This window comes from Salvelinus alpinus, chromosome 31 (genome assembly GCF_045679555.1).
Source record: "Salvelinus alpinus chromosome 31, SLU_Salpinus.1, whole genome shotgun sequence".
Lineage (NCBI taxonomy): Eukaryota > Metazoa > Chordata > Actinopteri > Salmoniformes > Salmonidae > Salvelinus > Salvelinus alpinus.
Window position 1 is genome coordinate 26,612,927 of NC_092116.1, and position 22,925 is coordinate 26,635,851.

Consider the following 22,925-nt stretch of genomic DNA (forward strand, 5'->3'; position numbering starts at 1 on the left):
TGTGTGAATTAGGCAATTGTCCTGTCTTGCTAAGCATTCAAAGTGTAATGAGTACTTTTGGGTGTCAGGAAAAATATATATTTGTAAAGTAAAGTACAGATACCCCAAAAAACGAATTAAGTAGCACTTTGAAGTATTTTTACTTAAATACTTTACACCACTGAACCCAAGTCAGTGTCTATCTTTTTTTCCATTCCATATGGGTCCACTTTTCAGCAGCTCCCTTTTCCCCATTACCTGAAGTTGTCTGTATGCCAAATAAGGTAATCCTCCACATATTCTAGCCTAAACTAGTACATTAATTGATAGAGAGAAAGAAACATTCGCGTTCTCAAAACATATTCCAGTTTATTTATTTTCCATACACGTCCAATGAATTCACGCACAACTGTCCGTATTGGTGACTCTTCACCTGTTACCCAACTTCCATTCCATCTAGTGCAAAAAAAGTTATAAAAAGTGATGTCATCAGCTGTCAAGTTAGGTCAAGCAGCCCGTGAGTGCGCGCTCGCCTCAAGTAGAAGCGGTTGCCATTCCTCTGAGCGTGAAGCGTCTTCTGCCCAGCCGTCAGCTGTTTGACGACCACACCCCTATTACCGATAAAGTTGTGTAGGCCCACACAAGCCTGGTCTTTATACGCCCGCTACGATAGGTTAACACGAGCCTGGTCTTTCTACGCCCACTACGATAGGTTAACACGAGCCTGGTCTTTCTACGCCCACTACGATAGGTTAACACAAGCCTGGTCTTTATACGCCCGCTACGATAGGTTAACACAAGCCTGGTCTTTATACGCCCACTACGATAGGTTAACACAAGCCTGGTCGTTCTACGCCTGCTACGATAGGTTAACACAAGCCAAGCGTTCACTGTACTGTCTGTCCATCGCTCTGACGCAACATAGCGCAGCAGGGGGAACAAAAAAATATACATATACCAGTGTATGTCCCGAGTGGAGCAGCGGTCTGAGGCGTCACTAGAGACTCTGGTTCGATTCCAGGCTGTCCCATAGCGCGGCGCACAATTGGCCCAGCGTCGTCTGGGTTAGGCCGTCATTGTAAATAAGAATTTGTTCTTCACTGACTTGCCTAGTTAAATAAAGGTTAAATCAAATAAATAACAATTCTTCCCAGCGCACTGTCAAGCATCGGTTGGTTACCGACATGTCCCCCTTAATAACGCATAAATAGTCAATTTTACACGCAGAATTATAAACCGTTTTATCAATTAAACAAACAATACATGTTTTATATCAGCGGGTCTGTCTGGTAGGCAGTATGTGGGGAATAAACAGTTTCGTTATTAAGGATTAGTGCGCTTTCACCCACCAAAAAGGGTTGCCATACAACAGGTGAAATGACTGATATGCTATACAAACAAAACTACAACATTTAAATACGATATTTATAATGGTGTTATAACAAGAGTTGATATATAGGCCTAGGCTTAGAGTTTTCTTCTATGCTATGTGTGTCGCTGTGGGTTTTTATGGAGATGAGAAAAGTGGTGGTCCGCCTCTATATTGATGTTTACGGTAGTCGTGGTGCTGATGCGGGTTGGGGAAGTGGAATGAGTCAGGTTCTGTGATGCTGCTGCTAGCGCTGCCATTTCATCAACAGCAACATTCATTTCATAACATTTTGCGGCCTTCAAAAACAGGAAACGAAAAAAAGAGAGTAGTGAAAAAACGAACCCTTCGAATTTATCACATTCGAAACGAGTGTGGTTGTCGACAATAGTGTAGACTACCGTATACAAATAATAACCGTTTGTGGAGTAAAGCGTGCTGTGTATTTTTCTCTTAGACCTAGGCCGTTCGAGCCCGTTGTTATCGTTATAAACCGTAATAAAGACATGACACATTAGACCCGTCGTTGGATCTCTTCAGGGGAATTGTAAACGGTGGTTTATGTGTTGTTGTAAGACGTTTTTCCGGCGTTTGATCTACGAAAGAGGAGACGAGCTTCTCGATACGATGGAACCTGCAGCATTCGGGTTCTGAACGCCGCAACAAAACAACGTAAGATGAAACCATTCCATGTTCTCCTAGGCTATAGGCCTCTCTCCTAATTGTGACCTAGATCCCAATAAAATACATTTTAATTTCAGGATAATGATGGGAGAAATAAGAAAGGGCTTTGAATAAGGTGGATGACGCTACACTGCTTGGTCTTGGAAGCCTATAATGAGAGTGACAGATGGGATGTTGTGGTTAAGTTCAGTATCAAATGATCGTGTAGATTCTATCCTAGCCTACTGTTCTCCACTCGATTCCCCATTACTGACAGATCAGGTTGAATTATCCCTATAATAATAATAATCAAATAATCAATTATCCTGCCATAAGGAAAAATGGAGGGGCCCATTCATTGACCTTGGTAGGTCTGGAAAAAAACATTTGATTTTAATCCAAAAGCACCTTATGGGAAATATCATTTTAGTCCCTTAGTAGACTCTCTTATCCAGAGAGACTTACAGTAGTGAGTGGAAACATTTACATACTGGTCCCCTGTGGGAATCGAACCCACAACCCTGGCGTTGCAAGCGCCATGCGCTACCAAATGAGCCACATCCACGGTATGCTCCACAATAGACATAGTTTTGTCCTCTATAGGTGACTGTAATAGGTTACAGCCAACTGTCCGTGTCAATGCTCCAGAGATCCTAGCTAAAGCCTATATCCGGGCTGAGTCAACAGCTATGGGGGTGGGTATTATGGTTATTCTCTATCTGTGTGGCCACGGTAGGCCGAGTGTTTGCATATTAAGCGGACTGTGTAATCCCCCGGCCAAGCAGAGTGAGGTGGTGTCGGTGGGCTTTAGTTGGCACTAGAGGCAGTGTGATGGCTGGATAACCAGGCCTGTGCATAGAATGCAATACCATAATAAATTCTTGCATTGTGGGGTTTTCAAGAAGCATAGGTCTATAGAACATGGAATAGAATAGATTATAGAATAAAATATGTTAGCTATATTACTTACTTTCCACTGGCTACAACTAGAATGAAATAACTTTATTTTTCTTAGAGGGAAATTCAACAGTGCTTTTTATATTCAGCAAATCAAATAAATCCTTGATAACCTAAAACAGACTATCAAATAGGTAACAGATAAACCAAGCGACTTGAAAGTTGGCCAACATATCGGATTTCCAATAGTCACATGCTTGTAATTAAACATGTGGCTATAATAGGCATTATAAACTGGGTGGTTTGAGCCCTGAATTCTGATTGGCTGAAGGTCATGGTATATCAGACCGTATACCACGGGTAGGCCAAAACATGTATTTTTACTGCTCTAATTACGTTGGCAACCAGTTTATAATAGCAATAAGGCTCCTCGAGGGTTTGTGGTATATGGACAATATACCACGGCTAAGGGCTGTATCCAGGCACTCCACATTGCGTCGTGCGAGGAAACAGTCCTTAGCTGTGGTATATTTGCTATATACCACACCTCCTCGGGCATTATTGCTTAATTGTAACACTGTGGGCCTAGATAAAAACCATGGCCAAATGAAGATGAGGAGTGTAGCCTTTTTTCTCATCACCAAAGGCAGGGCCGTCTCTAGCCTTCTGGGGACCCTAAGTGAACACTGTTGTTACGGGTTAACTGTCTGATTCTGGTTTTGTGCGTCCATTCGCCTGTGTCTCTCTCCACGTGCCTGATTGACCCGACGACAGACGCTAGACAGTAGTCACCATGGAGGCGATATGGCTGTACCAGTTCCGACTCATCGTCATTGGGGACTCGACGGTGGGGAAATCGTGTTTGATCCGGCGGTTCACAGAGGGACGCTTCGCCCAGGTGAGCGACCCAACAGTCGGCGTAGATTTCTTCTCTCGCCTGGTGGAGATCGAGCCGGGGAGACGGATCAAGCTACAGATCTGGGACACCGCGGGACAGGAGCGCTTCAGGTGTGGTGTGTATGTGTGTGTGTATATGTGTGTGTGTGTGTGTGTGTGTGTGTGTGTGTGTGTGTGTGTGTGTGTGTGTGTGTGTGTGGGAGGGATCTAAGGATGCTGACAGGTATTTATAGTCGAATATTAACTGTTTTCGGTAGTGATCTATCATAGCCTTCCTTTCGAATGACAACGCGCTCTGGTGTGTCAATGCTGCTTCTTGTCCAACAACACTATGAGGTCTACACTGAAGTCAGGTTGTGTCATTGCACTACTGATTAGGGTTATTGACTAGTTAAAAGAGACGTATTATGCAAAGTACAAAGGGTATGCGATTATTGGCCTATTTCAATATTTACTTTCTGGAACATCAGTAACACATTGGATATGCATGCCTAAATAGGCCTGATAGACATTTCTAGAACATACAAAACAAGTATATGAGGACCCTTTTTTCATAAATAAATATACATTTTACATTTAAATAGGTAACAGCCTTTGAACACACACACACACACACACACACACACACACACACTTGCTTCGTCAGCGTTCCATCTGTCTCCATTTCCTGCTCTATATCTGTGTCTTCTGATTCATTTCAACGGTTTATGAATATTTTACCAGCCTCCTATCTTCATTCTCTCTTTCTTGAAGTCCTCTTCTTCCACCTCCCCTTCCCTCTATCCACCCACACCTTGCCTGCCTGTCATATCACTCCTCCCACTTCCTCTCCCCTTCCTGTCCTCCCTCCCTCCCTCCCGCCTCTCACATTTTCTCTTCTGCCAAACTTTCCCTCTCCCTCGCTACCCCCTCTCTCCCCTTTTCTAACCTTTATATCTGTCTCCTAATACCTCTCTCTCCCTCACACACTCTTCTTTTAGTTCAGAACGACACTCTTTTTGTCTTTGTGATGAGTGTGATGCAACAGTAACACTCTTGATAACATCTCAGATGTTTCCTCAATGATGTGGATCTTTCTATCCTCCACTGTGATCTGCCATGTCATCCAGGCTCAGCTTAGTAGCCAATAGTCCATCTATATGTCATGTTCTCTCTCATCTCAACCCTCTCTCAGGTCCATCACCAGAGCCTACTATCGTAACTCGGTGGGCGGGCTCCTGCTGTTTGACATCACAAACCGTCGCTCCTTCCAGAACGTTCATGATTGGCTAGAGGAGGCCCGGAGTCACGTCCAACCACACAGCATCGTGTTCCTATTGGTCGGACACAAGTGTGACCTGGAGCCTCAGCGTCAGGTAGCCTATCGGAATGTGTGTCTGTGTGTTTGATTGAGCGTTGGAATAATCCTCACCCTAACTAAGGACACTGTAAATGACGCCTGAAACACATTTCTATGAAATCAGACAATAAAATCAAATCTTTACCTTTAAAAATCGCCAGGTGACTCGTCAGGAAGCTGAGAAACTCGCCGGTGCCTACGGGATGCGTTACGTAGAAACCTCGGCCCGCGACGCCATCAATGTGGAGCACGCCTTCACGGAGCTGACCAGGGACATCTTCCACCTGGTGAGGAGATAACCTTCCTCAACCCGAGTGAAGAATCAAAATGGATTCACATTTTCAATGCTAACCCTTGGCTATTAAAGCAATATGGGCTGGTCCCATACACTGGTACAAACCTACGCTTGTGAAAACATGAATCTCAAAGAAACTAAATTGGAAATTAATATACAATTATTAGGTTATTGCCATTTTAACAAGTCATTTCAAAATAAATACCTGATAATTACTAGGGCTGGGGATTGCCAGGGACCTCACGATACACTAGTATTACAATACCGACAATAGTATTTCAATACTTAGGTGCCGATACATAATGTATTGTGATTCTCACGATTCTATATGTATTGCTATTCTATTCTGTGATTTTATTGCGATGATGATGTTCCAAACATATCACTCACTATATGTCTGCTGCAGAGAGACGAGAGAGAGCAGGAGAAAATTAGTTTTAGTCAGTCAGGGAAACAAATAGCATGTTGGCTCACTATATGTCTGCTGCAGAGAGACGACAGAGAGCAGGAGAAAATGAGTTTTAGTCAGTCAGGGAAACTAATAGCATGTTGGCTCAGTATTTAGAAAGAAGATGGAGAACAAGCTATGGGATTTGGAGCAGGTATAGCCAACTAGCGCTAGTTAACACTACCTACAGTAGCAATAAATAAACAATAAATATACTTGGAGAATAATATTGCGATATGTAACTATCGACCCCCCCCCCATTACTACTAATACTGGGCTGTAAAATAAGTGTTACCTTGGTTAATTAATCGAAAGCCTCTGCATGTGAATACGTCGTCGTCCCTCTTAACCTTGATATCTCGGCCCTAGGTGAGGAGTGGTGACATCACTATCCAGGAGGGCTGGGAAGGGGTGAAGAGCGGCTTCGTCCCCAACGTGGTCCACTCCTCCGAGGAGGTCACCAAGAGCGACCGGCGGTGCCTCTGCTGATCTGGAGGGATCACTAGAGAGATCCCTGACTCAAGCCTGGTTTCACCTAGGTCCTCCTGGATCCATTTCAGCTCTCTAGTTTAGCAATTTCCCTCTGCTGATCTGCATCAGGATGGAGGGATCCTACCCACAACTACACTACATGGATAAAAGTACGTGGACACATCAAATTAGTGGATTCGGCCATTTCAGCCACACCCGTTGATGACAGGTGTATAAAATCGAGCACACTGCCATGCAATCTCAATAGACAAAACTTGGCAGTAGAATGGCCCGTACTGAAGAGCTCAGTGACGTTCAATGTGGCACCATCATAGGATGCCACCTTTCCAACAAGTCCGTTTGTTATAATTCTGCCCTGCAAGAGCTGCTCCAGTCAAGTGCTGTTATTGTGAAGTGGAAACATCTAGCAGCAACAGCGGCTCAGCGGTAGGCCACACAAGCTCACAGGTTGTCGAGATCGGTGTGGAAGAACTTGACTGGCCTGCACAGAGCCCTGACCTCAACCCCATCGAACACCTTTGGGATGAATTGGAATGCCGAGTGCGAGCCAGGCCTAATCGCCCAACATCAGTGCCCGACCTCACTAATGCTCGTGGCTGAATGGAAGCAAGTCCCTGCAGCAATGTTCCAACATCTAGTGGAAAGCCTTCCCAGAAGAGTGGAGGCTGTTATAGCATCAAAGGGGAGACTAACTCCATATTAATGCCCATGATTTTGGAATGAGATGTTTGACTAGCAGGTGTCCACAGACTTTTGGCCATGTAGTATAGATCCCTGGTTTCCCCATCTCCTTTCTTCCAATATGCAATCCCATAACACAATTTATACAGCCAGAAAGCATCGCACACCATGGTTGGGCAAGGTTTGGCCAAAACGACATTATTTTTGATTCAGTTTAAAGGAGACTAAGATGGAGGGGGCTCTCAGTCTCTCCTCTCCCCCCAAAGGAAACTAAATCTGGTCTCAAACTCTGTGGTTCTCTACTTTTTTTCACCCATCATCCAACTACCACTGTACAATCCCTATCCAACACCATAATGGACTTTATGGACCCTTTGGACAGGGATGTAAGGGAACGACTGTTTGACTGACAGTACAGGTGGACAAAGTGACTCCAGGGACGTATTCACTTCACATCAAACGGAGGAAATGGACAAAACAGGAAGGGACAACCTGAACCAATAAGAAACTCTTGTTTTTTTTTGCAAAACACTTTGTTTTTAATGGTGTGCACTAATGAATACGACCCAGTAAAAGGTGGACTATAAGGGGATATTAGGCATCCCTGAGTACCGGTACATAACCTGTCCTCTTTGCAAGAATCCAAATCCCTGAGGAGGGTCAAACTGACAACAGGGGAGGACTATTTATTTTAGTACGTTTGAACAATGACTCATAATGACGCTGGAACTTGTCCTCCTAGTGATTCTGGAATCTAGCGGAGGAACCCATGGTAACAGTGGAGAGACAGCTAGGAGGACATACTCTAAAAACAACACATTACCTATAATTCCATACCTGCAGACATCTAAATTACAGTTAACTCTATAGATACAACAAGTATGGCAACAGACATGTGCATTCAATATCTCAAATCAGTATAGAAATAAGGACATTCATTCCAAAAATCAAATCACATTTTGTTAATGACTAAGACGATGTAACAATGACCTTTCTGGTTTGGTAACTGAAACATGAAATGGTTTGGACACAATAGGTGGAGGGACAGAAGTTGCTGCGTTGTAACAAATGGTGTCCTACATTTTATTTTCAGTTGAAGATGTTTTGTAGCCACTGTGTTCAAGGTCAATTTCTTTCTCATCAGAAAAAACGATGATTCCTTCGTCTCTGAGGGATGAGATTGAAATAAGATTTTGTTCATAATCTGATCAAGTTATTTGTTGGTTTGGGGAAGCACCATTGCTTTCCTCTGAATGGGTGAGTGTATACTACTGATTCTCTAGGGCACCTTTTCATCTACTTGATTTGTGTAATAACTGCAAGGTTGAACTGCTATCATCCACCTTTTCTAAAGAGTGATGCATTATCGTATGTCAATCTAACATTTAAGGGCCAGGGGAGCTGGGGTGACTGTGTACATCTATCATGTAGGATTACCCTTGACAAGGAAGAGTGGATGGTAAACGTTCTCAAATCATCAAATCTGGGACAAGTCTTGACGAGGGACTTTTCGCTCCTTTACGACTTGGATCAAGAAGGGACTTCTTTGGGTTACTATGTGCTTTTCCCAGTTCCGTGGACATTCTGGTTCTAGAACAGTTCCGTGGACATTCTGGTTCTAGAACAGTTCCGTGGACATTCTGGTTCTAGAACAGTTCCGTGGACATTCTGGTTCTAGAACAGAATCGTGGACATCATGATGTTCCACCCATCGAATTAGAACAGAGTAGAATTCTATTCAGTGCTCATAACTGAACAACCGTGGCTTCACCAATCTCCACACACTTAAAATCTCCTCCAATGCTTATACCGTATCAGTGTAGTCTGTCTAGACAGATGGGTTGAGACTAGTATCAGAGGGTTTAAGGAGTTTGGATCAGGTTGCTCCTCAACATCTAATAAGACACTATGTAGGAGTAAGGTCTCTAACCACAGATCTAGGATCAGATTACCAGAACCCCCAGCACTAACCTTTACCAGTAGACTAAAGAAAGACATCGGATCCTGTATCAGTTCTAGGAGGCAACTTCTACTATGTCACACACAAGCAGACGTGGGGCGCGTCCAGCAACGTTTTGGAAATTTCAGATAGAAATATGCTCTGTGGCATATAGAACAATGTTCCACGTCAGCTCTATTCATGGAAATCCTAACTACAGCGTTCGACAACGGTCGGCTACTGAACATGGACAAGCAGTTACTTAGCCTGATGAAACCAGACATAATGAAGGGAAACAAAAGAGAAGCGCTGGGAAATCAGTTGGATACCAGACTAGCTGTTGCTCATAAACAATATAACACGCAAGTAGACCATCAAATGTACAGCATTACTAGGGTCGTATTCATTGGGCACCAAACGGAAGACAACAGACTGAAACAGAGAGGACACTACCCTCTCTGTTTTGCAACGTTGTGCCCTAATGAATACGACCCAGGATGAATCTTTTCATTTTACTCGATGGTATCTTTGATTTGTCTTCTTCTCTTTATCTCCAAGCTGTACAATACCATGTATCTACTGTTCATTCAATTCAACATCTACGGAACTTTCTGGGCCACTACTATTCTATCAAAACAACTTGAAATGTACTAAAAAAATAAATACAAAATGTGACCGGTAAAACACCAGTTTTGCTCCGTGTGTCTTACAATGTAGCACCTGTGTGTAGGTAAAATGTAGTGACGTCATAATGGGTTACTCATTGTAGTGCCAGAAACCAACCACTAGATGACAATACAAGGCAAATAGGTGTCATTGTCAACCAGCTTGTATCCGTCTGGGGGGGCGTCTAGTTATACCCAGACGTGTTCTCTCTCCACTGATTAGAAAGGAACTTAAAAGGGGAAAAAAATATGCATGGAATGAGTTTGACACCCCAGCATTTAGAAAGGGGAATACCTAGTCAGTTGTCCAACTGAATGCATTCAACTGAAAATGTGACTTCTGCATTTAACCCAACCACTCTGAATCAGAGAGGTGCGGGGGGCTGCCTTAAATCGACATCCACGTCTTTGGCACTCGGGGAACAGTGGGTTAACTGCCTTGCTCTGGGGCAGAATGACAGATTTTTTACTTTGTCAGTTCAGGGATTCGATTAGCAACCTTTCGGTTACTGGCCCAACGCTCTAACCACTAGGGTACCTGCCGCCCCTACGTTCTAACCACTAGGGTACCTGCCGCCCCTACGCTCTAACCACAAGGCTACCTGCTGACAATGGAGAAATTAATAATTGCCAGAAGAAAAAACTAGGTTATTGAAGGAATTATCCAAACAGCTAGATCAGGTCAAACTCTCTAAAGCTCCCTATTTCATTCCTAGCGGTGAGTCCCGTGCTACTATCCTAATCCTATTCAGCCCTTTAGGCACATAGGCTTCAGTTCAGATCACATGGGTTAACCCCTCATAGGGAACAGTTCAACCTAAATACCAACATTTGTCAGACATAAAACATCAAAAGCCTGGTTCCTCTCTAGGTTTCTTCCTAGGTTCTGGCCTTTCTAGGGAGTTTTTCCTAGCCACCGTGCTTCTACACCTGCATTGCTTGCTGTTTGGGGTTTTAGGCTGGGTTTCTGTACAGCACTTTGTGACATCAGCTGATGTAAGAACGGCTTTATAAAATAAATTTGATTGAACAGTGATGCCAAGCATCCCAATCCTTTGGGATTGAGGCCTGTAAATTTCTCATAAATCACAACAGATGGTGTGGAATTGTCATTGTAAATAAGAATTTGTTCTTAACTGACCTGCCTAGTTAAATAAAAAATGACAGATGCGAGGGTTTTTGACATGTGGGGGGTGCTATCCTTTTATTACATTGATAGAGATCAGCCCCACTGTCTCAGAGTAACCACTTGATCAGTCACCTCACCATACTCCACTGGTAGGCAACCCTGTCGTGCTCTAGATGACACGGTAGAATTAACTTGACAATGGAGACTGCAGTACTATTACTTTTGGCTTTATATCTGAAGCATGGTAAGAATTAACACTTACACGCAGGCACACTTCACACCGCAAGACTGCTCATTTACATATCCCCTTGACCCGTCAACCTCAGGAGTGATAGTGATTGGCTGTTAAACACAAGGGTGTTTCATTATAAGGTGTATAGTTCCGTATATTACACAACTCTGTTCCTGGAGTGATGCAGATACTGCAGGATTTTGTACCACCTAGGCACCACACTGGAGGTAGTTGGCTAATGGATCAGTTCAGTGTTTAAAATCAACACGTGGTATTCCAGGTCAGTTAAATATAAAACATGCCGTGTCTACTGACGAAACACTGGCTTTGCACCAGTGGAGGAAGGGGAGGACCATCCTCAGTGAATTTCATAAAATTAAAAATAGTGAAACATTTAAAAAAAGTTATCCTTTTTTAGATAAAACTACACTAAATATAAAATCACGTCACCAAATAATTAAAACAGACTATTTTGCAAATAAGGTCTACAGTAGCCTCAACAGTACTCTGTAGGGAAGCGCCATTGTGTAGCTGGAGGACAGCTAGCTTCCGTCCTCCTCTGGGTACATCGACTTCAATACAAAACCTATGAGGCCCATGTTTCTCACCCCTTCCATAGACTTACACAGTAATTATGACAATTTGAGGACGTCTTTCAGTTACACCGGCGGCAATAAATTAGTCAAATCAAAAGCTTACCTTGACTTGGAAGAGTCCCAGCCAGCTTACTGACTGTACACTAACGTTACTGCATGAAGCGGGTTTACTGACGCGGTGGTTCTAGTAGCTATACTGACTATGACGTTACTTTAGCTAATATGGCGACGACGACGTAGGCTGTGTGTAAGTTAGTTGATTGGCTTGGAAAGGTTTTTTCTGGTCACATACAGCTGATGTGTTGTGTATTTAACAGAATTGCATTTTATTTGTTCCCATTGTTGTGCCATTCCTCCGCTGCCATCACCTCATGTTTCAGCATGATAATACACGGCCCCATGTTGCAAGGATCTGTACACGATTCCTGGAAGCTGAAAATGTCCCAGGTCTTCCATGGCCTGCATACTCACCTGACATGTCATCCATTGAGCATGTTTGGGATGCTCTGGATCGACGTGTATGACAGCGTGTTCCAGTTCCCGCAACTTTGCACAGCCATTGAAGAGTGAGACAACATTCCACAGATCACAATCAACAACCTGAAATCAACAACCTGATCAACTCTATGGGAAGGACATGTGACTCGCTGCATGAGGCAAGTAGTGGTCACACCAGATACTGACTGGTTTTCTGATCCACACCCCTAACTTAAGGTATTTGTGACCATCAGATGCATATCTGTATTCCCAGTCATGTGAAATCCATAGATTAGGACCTAATTAATTTAAATTGACTGATGTCCTTACATAAACTGTAACTCAGTAAAATCTTTTAAAATTGCTTCTTGTTCCGTTATTATTTTTGCTCAGTGTAGATATGTGTGTCTCTTGCAATATATAAAACTCTTATTTCGAATTAATGTAATATCTTGTGTTCTATCTAGTCTGTTACTATTCTGTAGTTTGTATGTTTTATGTGGACCCCAGGAAGAGTAGCTGCTGCATGTGCAGTAGCTAAATGGGGATCCTAATGAACTAAACTACCTGCGAGCTGTTGGCTGGGGCGCAGGTGCCAAGACCAGAATAGGAACATTTGCTATTTAACACAACAGTTGTGACAAAACTATCGGTCGAGTTGAAAACGTTTAGATTTTTTTTTAAATTCAGTGCATGAAAACTTAACCAAAAATATATTTTGTGCGCACCATCATCACCCATTGTTTATTTTTTTATTCTTTATACGCAACAGGTCCATTTGGTGGAAACATAGCCTACCACTGATAGGAAAAATGCGCATTTTTTCTCTATGCGGATTCTAGAATATTAGCATGAAACCTAGTTACCATATTCCTCCAGCAGTTTCTCAACAATCTAGTTCAATGGAAATACACAGTTGCAGGCTATTTTTCTTTGCCATCTTTTTAAATAATAATAAAATAAAAAAAAGACTATTCCGTAAGGAATTCGCAAGAGCAGATACTGACTGGCACCAAACACAGATCTTTTTTTTTTTTGAGTTTGTCATTTCTTTTTTTTTCACTCAAGTATTCTAATGAATACAACGTGACATATACATTGAGAAACAGAAGGAAGGGAGACAGGAGGAAAATAAAATAAGACAGACAGGCAGCAGAAGAGACTACATCCAAAATGGGACCCTATTCACTAGGTAGTGCACTACTTCTGGGAATAAGGTGCCATTTCAGATGCAGTCGAGGGACTAGGAGGGACGGAACCCACAAGAGAGTGGGCTCGACATTTAGACATTCTCATAAATCACAGGAAGGTGTCAACGTGAACTGGTGAGATGCTCCTCCTCGTCTCCCATTTCCTGCCCAGCGAGGATTATGGGTAATGTAATAGCAGGGTGTGTTCTGAAAGCAAACCAAGGCCCCAAACGAGTACATAGCAAAGATCAACGTCAGTAAGAGTTTGGAAGAAGAAGCAGTACTCGACAACTTAAATGGAAGAAAACACGACGAGAGAAGGAAGAAATGTAGGACAGTGACAACCTAAAGACTAAGCAGGGGGATAAAAAAATATTAGTGCTTAATAAATCGTAATAAAATAATACAAAAAACTGCCGTAGTTACTTTTGTTTTGTCTTTTTTTACTTGAAAAAATACTTTAAAAAGTAACAAATCAATAGAATAACGTTTGGTCCACATCCCAAATGGTATCCTACTCCCTATACAGTGCACTGCAGTGGAGGCTGCTGAGGGGAGGACGGCTCATAATAACATCTGGAACGGCGTGTTCCGCTCCAGCCATGACCAGGAGCCCGCCCTCCCCAACTAAGATGCCACCAACCTCCTGTGGTGCACTGCTTTGGACCAGAGCCCTGGTTAAATGTAGTGCACTAAATATGAAATAGGGTGCCATTTAGGTCGCAAACATGTTGTAGAGACTAGAGATGTGAACATGGAGTTGGGGCGGGTTACTAGGGGGGGGGGGGGGGGGGGGGGGGGGTTATTGTGGGGGGGGGTCCCCCTCTCTCAAGACTTCTTGACTGATTTGAGGTTGTCCTTGCTCCTCCTTTTAACGTCAAAGTTGTAGACCCGTGCCATGTCTGAGGGAGGCGATGGGTTAAGGATTACACACGTCCCAGTTTGACACACGGTAAACACTGTCGTTACCAGTCTATCAAAACAACAGTACTTACCAACAGTTTAAACAAGATCCAATTGTCAACACGATGTAACAGTTTCAAAATGTTATTTTTCTCTTGTTCAGTAGACCCGAACCAGCTCTACTTTCCCTGCTTTGACACACCTGCACCAGTAACTCTGCCCTGCCAGACCATAAACTGCCTCAAGTCGTAAAACCACAAGACCAGTTTAACCATCCCTGACACACAGAGCACATTGTATCACATCGTTTAACCATCCCTGACACACAGAGCACATTGTATCACATCGTTTAACCATCCCTGACACACAGAGCACATTGTATCACAGGTTCCTTCAGGTTGAATTTAAGACTTATTTTTAAAATGCCACTTGAAATGCAATTTAATACCAATTGAGGTCTGCGTGTCCCACAAACCTGCTAATATTCATATTTTTTTCACATCGTCACCAATAGAAATAAAGAGTCGGCTAATCATCTTAAAATGCCATTGACTTTAGGAAAGAAGTGCCATTGACAGTGCTTTAGGAAAGAAGTGCCATTGACAGTGCTTTAGGAAAGAAGTGCCATTGACAGTGCTTTAGGAAAGAAGTGCCATTGACAGTGCTTTAGGAAAGAAGTGCCATTGACAGTGCTTTAGGAAAGAAGTGCCATTGACAGTGCTTTAGGAAAGAAGTGCCATTGACAGTGCTTTAGGAAAGAAGTGCCATTGACAGTGCTTTAGGAAAGAAGTGCCATTGACAGTGCTTTAGGAAAGAAGTGCCATTGACAGTGCTTTAGGAAAGAAGTGCCATTGACAGTGCTTTAGGAAAGAAGTGCCATTGACAGTGCTTTAGGAAAGAAGTGCCATTGACAGTGCTTTAGGAAAGAAGTGCCATTGACAGTGCTTTAGGAAAGAAGTGCCATTGACAGTGCTTTAGGAAAGAAGTGCCATTGACAGTGCTTTAGGAAAGAAGTGCCATTGACAGTGCTTTAGGAAAGAAGTGCAATTGACTCCTGAGATGGTATTCAAATAACTTGGTTCATCTAGGCAGGAATGCATGATTGAAGATATGTTGATGTGCACTGCAACCTAATCCAGTGATCGTCATAAACTTTGGGTAGACAATTACACTATTGTTGTTATATTTGTGTGTTAAAATAGGTCAATATTTTGTGTTAAATATAGATGAATTTGCCGAAATCTTTATGTGCACCAATATATTTGGTGCCAGTTCACCAGCTGGGTAAGTGGAAACTCAAAAACACATGAGCTAGATGTGTGCCCACATGTGCCCATACGTGATTATTTTTATTAAACCGCTTACACTGTAGGGCCCGGCGTGTTACCACCTGCCAACGTGGCTGGTGAATTAGACATTCTTACGCCAAAATCTACCTGCGTTTGGCAGGCGGAGGGTGTTCATTTTAGGCCCTGAGTATTACACAGGATAGCTGTGTTTTTCTTATAGATAGAAAACAAATATATGTCTGATTTCTACAGGAGCGCAGTGTAAAAGGTAGAAAAAAAGTGTCTTGCTCGTTATCACCGCAGCAGGGCCCAGAGAAACAGGCACACTTTGATTAGAGGAATTATGAAGATACTGCACTTTACGGTTTGACAAAATCACTTAATAGCTAAACAGTTAACTCGCTAGCTAACGAGTAAGCTAACTAATCAAGCTAAAAGCAATGATTCGAATTGGCTATCTATTTTGTAGCCTAACTTCCTCGCTGTGCCCTCTCGGCTGGCCATAGCCGGCAGACTTGCAGTGGCACACAGAGAGAAACACAGTCGTAGGAATGTGGAACTCTCTAGCATCTTGAAAATGCACCTCGGTAGGAATAGGCTATAATGTAATGTTTTTATTTTATTTCGCCAGCTGCATAACATAGCAGAAACACCATAGTCATCTCTGGTTGCATTTTTTAAGACCATTGAAAACTGAATATAAGGCAATTTAAGACATTTTAAGGCCTTTAATTTAGATAAATTAATTTAAGACTAAGGACCCGCGGACACCCTATCACTAATTATTTTATCCAGCCTCCAGGCCCATTAACAAACACTGCCCATGGGCCTATTAACCCACGCTGCCCATGGGCCTATTAACTTCTTGACGCTAGGGGTCAGATTTATTTTATTTTTTAAATAACGTTCCCAAAGTAAACAGACTATTTCTCAGGTCCAGATCGTATAATATGCATATAATTTACAGATTAGGATAGAAAACACTCCAAAGTTTCCAAAACTGTCAAAATATTGTCTGTGAGTATAACAAAACTGATTTTGCAGGTGAAAACCTGAGGAAATCTAACCCCGAAGTGATTAAAAAAAATAAAAATAATAATCTGTGTTTCATTGTCCGTCCCTCTTCCATTTAAAGGGGTGTCAACCAGATTCCTTTTCCAATGGCTTCCTCAGGCTGTGACCAGGCTTTAGACAGTTTCAGGCTTTTATTTTGAAAAATGAGCAAGATTTTTCAAAACTAGTCAGGTGTCCTTTGATTAGTTCCTGCGCACGAGAGGGGTAGCTCAACATTTTCTTTCTCTCTTTTATTGAATAGGTTACGGTCCGGTTGAAATATTATTGATTATGTATGTTAAAAACAACCTGAGGATTGATTATAAAAAACATTTGACATGTTTCTAGGACATTATGGATACTTTTCGGAATTTTCGTCGAATGGAACGAGGCTGTGGTTTTCTGAACATAACGCGCAACCCAAATGGCATTTTTTGATATAAAAGTCATATTTATCGAACAAGTTTGAGTTTGCACTCATGGGAGTCTCGTGAGTGCAAACATCCGAAGATTATCAAAGGTAAGAGATTAATTTTATTGCTTTTCTGACTTTCGTGACCATGCTAATTTGGGGCTAGCTGTTCTAGCATTGATTGATACACTCACAAAAGCTTGGATTGCTTTCGCTGTAAAGCATATTTTCAAAATCTGACATGATAGGTGGATTAACAACAAGCTAAGCTGTGTTTTGGTATATTTCACTTGTGATTGCATGATTATAAATATTTTTAGTAATATTTTTGAATTTGGCGCCATGCAATTCAGCGGTTGTTTAGGAAAATGATCCCGCTAAAGGGATCTGTGCGCAAAGCGGTTAACCCACGCCGCCCATTAACCCACGCCGCCCACTAACCCACGCTGCCGCCGCCCATTAACCCACGCCGCCCATTAACCCACGCCGCCCATTAACCCACGCCGCCCATTAACCCACGCCGCCCATTAACCCACGCCGCCTATTAACCCACGCCGCCTATTAACCCACGCCGTCCATTAACCCACGCCGCCTAGGTCTATTAACCCACGCCGCCTAGGTCTATTAACCCACGCCGGCTAGGTCCATTAACCCACGCCGCCTATTAACCCACGCTGCCTAGGTCTATTAACCCACGCTGCCTAGGTCTATTAACCCACGCTGCCTAGGTCTATTAACCCACGCTGCCTAGGTCTATTAACCCACGCTGCCTAGGTCTATTAACCCACGCTGCCTAGGTCCACTAACCCACGCCGCCCACTAACCCACGCCGCCCACTAACCCACGCTGCCCACTAACCCACACTGCCCACTAACCCACGCTGCCTAGGCCTATATGCTGGCTTCAGGATACAGTTCACATCTCAACTAAAATCAGTGTTTCCCAACTCTCTTGGCGGACCAACAGACACATTTTTGTTCTACCCCTGCACTGGTAGAACTTTTGAACTTCAGAACACTTTTGGCAGCATCACATACTTCTCCAGCCTCCGAGCCTGTTCACCCATAGTCCCTGGGCTGAGTGGGCCTATATTTAGGCGTAAGGATACTGACTTCGGTGGTGGTGAACTGGTCTCTGAGGAAGTCCAGGTCTTCCTCCAGGGAGTCCAGGTTGCGTGATGCGGTCGCTAGGTTCTTCTCCAGAAGAGACTGGGCCTCGTCGATGTCATACTCCAACATCACATTGGCCTGGGCGAGGGGAGAGAGGGGAGAGAGGGGAGAGAGGGGAGAGAGGGGAGAGAGGGGAGAGAGGGGAGAGAGGGGAGAGAGGGGAGAGAGGGGAGAGAGGGGAGAGAGGGGAGAGAGGGGAGAGAGGGGAGAGAGGGAGGTTAGAGTATGGAATGGTAGTATATTGTAGTTTTTACTATTGCTTGCTTAATGGTTCCTTCCTAGGAGAAACTGGGAATTGTCCCCAACAAGGCTCCTTCTAGCCTCCATTTAAGAGAGGTGGGTCAGTCCAAAGAACACCACTTTGGATATACATGCACAGGCTGAGGAGGACCTATCCCAAAGTACTCACCCCTAGCCACTGGAGGACCTATCCCAAAGTACTCACCCCTAGCCACTGGAGGACCTATCCCAAAGTACTCACCCCTAGCCACTGGAGGACCTATCCCAAAGTACTCACCCCTAGCCACTGGAGGACCTATCCCAAAGTACTCACCCCTAGCCACAGGCACACTTTGTCGGTGGGCGGGACTGACGCCTTGCAGTAAACGTTGTCAGCCAATAGGAAGTGTGTCTCCATCGGGTCTGTGGTTTCCTATTGGACGAGAGGAGCGGGACACAGGGTGAATCCCAATACTCTACAGTGGTTTCCTGTCCTCAGTCCCTCCCCCTCTGAAGGCTCTGGATAAGCAGCATAGTTTCCACCATATTGCTAACAGGTCTGCAAACATTGAACAGTTAAGAGCCAAGGAGGAGGAGTAGGGAGAAAACGGGGACGGGCTGGAAAGGTCTGAGGAGAAGACAAAGTAAGTAAACACCACATATATTGTTTACCTTCTTCTTCTGCATGTGTCGAAGGATTTCTAGAGTCTGCTTGATCTGTGGGATCTGGCTTTTCAACCTGAGGATAGCAGCGAGAAACATCATAGAAGAAGAATTAGAATCATTGTATTACATCTCAGGGTTTCCTTCAGCCTCTGTTTTATCTATTGGCTGATAAAATAAATGAAGGGAAAAAAACAGATAAATAAAACTGTAGCCTGGCCGGGGCTGCATATCATAGGCTACATCCCGATTTCATGCTTCGGCACCAATCCCTCACTCCTTGCATGTTGCGGCGAGAGAGCGCACGCACGAGAGAGAGCGTGCACGAGAGAGAGAAGCCTTGGGCTACTGTTGACTGTGAAGGAGGCTGCCTATAATGTAAAATGAAAGTTAGAGAGTGTGCCTATAGTCGGAGATTCAGATGTAGGAATTTATGCATAATTTATGACATTTTCAGCTTCCAGGAATTGTGTACAGATCCATGCGACATGGGGCCGTGTATTATCATGCTGAAACATGAGGTGATGGCGTCGGATGAATGGCACAACAATGGGCCTCAGGATCTCGTCACAGTGTCGCTGTGTATTCAAATTGCCATCAATAAAATGCAATTGTGTTCGTTGTCCGTAGCTTATGCCTGCCATACCATAACCCCCCACGTTCCATTTACGAGGCGCTTAACTCAGGTCGGAATTCCCCCAGAGGGGAAGCCTACAGGGGGAATGTCCTCTGTATGGACAAGTGTTAATATTGTAGTGGACAAAGATGAGAAGAGCGTTGGCACGGCTACTGTGCAACTTCCTTTTAGGTAGGATGCCATTTTGTAACTTTATTTTTTTCTTATTGATAATAATCTGTTTTATCATCATCATCATTACTTTTGTATATCATTGTTGTTGTAGGCATATTTATTCATCTAAACATGTTTTGTTTCATTCTGTTGAGACATTTGTTGGCTAAATGAAGTTTGATCTGTGTTTTTAAATTGTGTGCTCCGTATTTAGTTTAACATAGGCCTGTTGTAAAAATAAATATCATTAGCTTATTGCTGTCATTTGTTAGGTATGGTATGCACTAGTCTTTCTTGGTTAATGCCGCAATATAGCCTGTTCAAAACTTTTGTGAAGGTTTAAACCAGTTCGCAAGTAAGTGCAAGCAAGTGCAAGCTATTTAGCTAGCTTGCTGTTGCTAGCTAATTTGTCCTGGGATATAAACATTGAGTTGTTATTTTACCTCAAATGCACAAGGTCCTTATATGGTGATTGGCATCTACACTTTCATAGTATTACCATGACAACCGGCAAAACAGTTCATCTTTCAATCACCCACGTGGGTATAACCAATGAGGAGATGGCACTATAAAATTATGCTTCTATAAACCAATGAGGAGATGGGAGAGGCAGGACTTGCAGCGCGATCTGCGTCAGAAATAGGAATGACTTCTATTTTAGCCCTTGGCAACGCAGACGCTTGTTGGAGCAATAATTGAATAACATATATTCTTACATTTATTTTTGCAACGCTCGTGTAGTGTAGTGTTCAGGGTATTAGAGTTCGGAAAATCTGCCTTTTCATAACGCTGACCATCACAAAATCGCGTTTTAAACCATTTCACCTGCATTTTATTTTCAAAGTTACGGTAGTTTTTTTTTGCTTCAATAGAGTGATCATGGATGTGCAACTATAGTTTTCCTTCACATAAAATACATTAGTGCAACACATTCGGCAGAAAATAGCTTAATTTATCAGAAGAAAACATAAGTGAAACGTTATTTGGCTGGCAGACACACAAGTAAATGAGTTTACACTGAAAAAGCAAGGTAATTTTGCAAAACCAATGCATGGCCATCATGTTTCTCATGGAAAGAAGCTACATTTCTTAATGTTTTGCTTGTGGCTAATCTTGCATTCTACCAGAGAAAAGTAGACTACACCGAGAAAAGTACCGGAGAAAGGTTGCTATGCATCTGAGGCCTACCTTTGTTTCTTCTGCGCCAAGTTGAGCTCCATATATTTGTATTTCTGGTACTGTTCATCCAGTTTCCTCAATACGGCGTCTGCGGTGTCGTTGCCTGGCTGCTTCATAAACGACTCGACATCCTCCTACAACGGTTGACAAAATAACGTTAGCTATCTTAGCTAATATTAAAGTTATATCAGACGAGTCATTCTCACACTAAACCTATGGTGACATACAAGGTAGTTAACGTTAGATAATTGGTGATAACTATTTAATTGCATTTGGATGACAAAAAGAAATTGGATAGGTAGCCAAGCCAGCTAATGGGCTTCGTCGGCGTTATTTCCCTAAAAGGATGTAAATGAACATAACACCACTTTGCTAGATAACGTTAGCGACCTAGCATTAGCTTAGTTAGCATTTGTGACAGGCTAGCATAGAGGCTGGACAACGGCGAATATTTATTTTGAGAGCCTTATTTCACAAAGTAACGTTATAAGCGACACACTGTGTCACTTCATATTTTACCCACCACAAATATTGCTTCGGGGATTCCGAGATGCTTTTTGCTTGTCGCCTGTACGGCATTGCTGCTGTCTATGGTCGTCGCCATCTTGGAAAATAATTTTCTACTCTCTCCCTCGTTACGTAGAAGTTGGGCGTGTGGTTCCTTACTGAAGAGCCTGCGTGTCAGAGACGGACGAGTAAGCGAGACACCCCACTTGCTGTTCTTTTTCTGAATCAATGAAAGTCATTGACTTAGGTAGACCAGACCCAGCAGCTATTGCCACCTCGGGCGTTAAGTAGACCGGAACTGACATTTTTTTATATAGTAAACGGCGAAAGTGAACCTTCTTTATTTATCCACTATCTCTGGGGCCCGTCTTCAACGCTTGAGTTTGCGCTTGTGATGTGGCTTGCTTCCCTTCCTTATGTCCTCGATCACTAGGCTGACATGGTTAAATAAATATACATAGACCATATACATTTACTATGTAGTAGGCTAGTGTAACAGTAAAATCTAATTTGCAATGCTTGGGAACTGTCTAACAACCTGTTTGATTTGAATACCAGGGAAAACACAAATATACTTCAAAGATGATTGGTTTAGAATTTGTTTCACATGATTTATACAGTTTCCATTTCACATCAAATGATAGATACCTCATTGTTATTCTTCAAAATAACTCAGAACAACAGACAGAGAACCAAACATGGTTTTGCCCACAATGTGTGATGATGATAGCCCTACACACATGGGTTCTAGGAGTTAAATCATTTAGATGTGTAAGAATGCATTTTCACATTTATTCAAGTATATTAGAATAATTTGGATCACTTGGAAAATATATATTTGTATCTCTATTTTACCAGGTTAGTCTCATTAAAGGTCAAATCAAATACAATTATATAATTTAGAAAATCATAAATTACACATTTTTGTTTTTCAGGGTTGAGTGTTTCTCGCATTTCCACCCCTGCCAACTACTAAGGACTTGATAACTATCTGATGACCTAGCAACAAACAACAGTCTGCCCAACTTGGAACCAGGACATCATAAAAGCACTGTGTAAAGACAATAAAACGATCCATCAACCACCCCACCTTTATTCGGTGCCATGAAACCATATAGCAGCTATAGCTGCTGAGAAGTTGAGATTACTACTTGTAAGCCTATCCACCAAGATGCATTTCAACAGAGCTGGAGAAAGGAAATGACCAAAAGGTATTGATGTACATTTTTTTAAATGTAGCATCCTAAAAAAACATATAACTTGATAATCTGACTGAAGACATCATAGGGGGATGGGGTTCTTTATCTTGTCTAGGACATTTTTTTCATTGTCTTTTTAAACATACAGAACATATACATTTACTGTTTTCACAGATATAGACACTGGTATGGGGCTGGAGATATGAGGTTTAAAACGTGGTGAAGTGTCCTTTTAATATCAGTTCTATGAATTG

The 22,925-nt window shown here is 42.8% G+C and overlaps 2 protein-coding genes across 2 annotated transcripts; one reads left to right on the forward strand and one right to left on the reverse strand.

Annotated features, from left to right (window-relative positions):
- Window positions 1-1,555: 1,555 nt before the first annotated feature.
- Window positions 1,556-9,683, forward strand: LOC139561806 (ras-related protein Rab-39B-like). The gene is made up of 5 exons (XM_071379098.1): window positions 1,556-2,020; window positions 3,683-3,916; window positions 4,980-5,160; window positions 5,306-5,431; window positions 6,257-9,683. The coding sequence occupies exons 2-5, from the start codon at window positions 3,702-3,704 to the stop codon at window positions 6,374-6,376; spliced, it is 642 nt and encodes a 213-aa protein (XP_071235199.1). The 5' UTR covers window positions 1,556-2,020; window positions 3,683-3,701; the 3' UTR covers window positions 6,377-9,683.
- A 4,416-nt stretch (window positions 9,684-14,099) lies between these two features.
- LOC139561807 (prefoldin subunit 3-like) lies at window positions 14,100-21,675 on the reverse strand. The gene is made up of 6 exons (XM_071379099.1): window positions 21,489-21,675; window positions 20,975-21,099; window positions 19,006-19,072; window positions 18,668-18,766; window positions 18,054-18,192; window positions 14,100-14,190 (listed from the first exon to the last, which is right to left on the reverse strand). The coding sequence occupies exons 1-6, from the start codon at window positions 21,567-21,569 to the stop codon at window positions 14,117-14,119; spliced, it is 585 nt and encodes a 194-aa protein (XP_071235200.1). The 5' UTR covers window positions 21,570-21,675; the 3' UTR covers window positions 14,100-14,116.
- Between the last annotated feature and the right edge of the window lie 1,250 nt (window positions 21,676-22,925).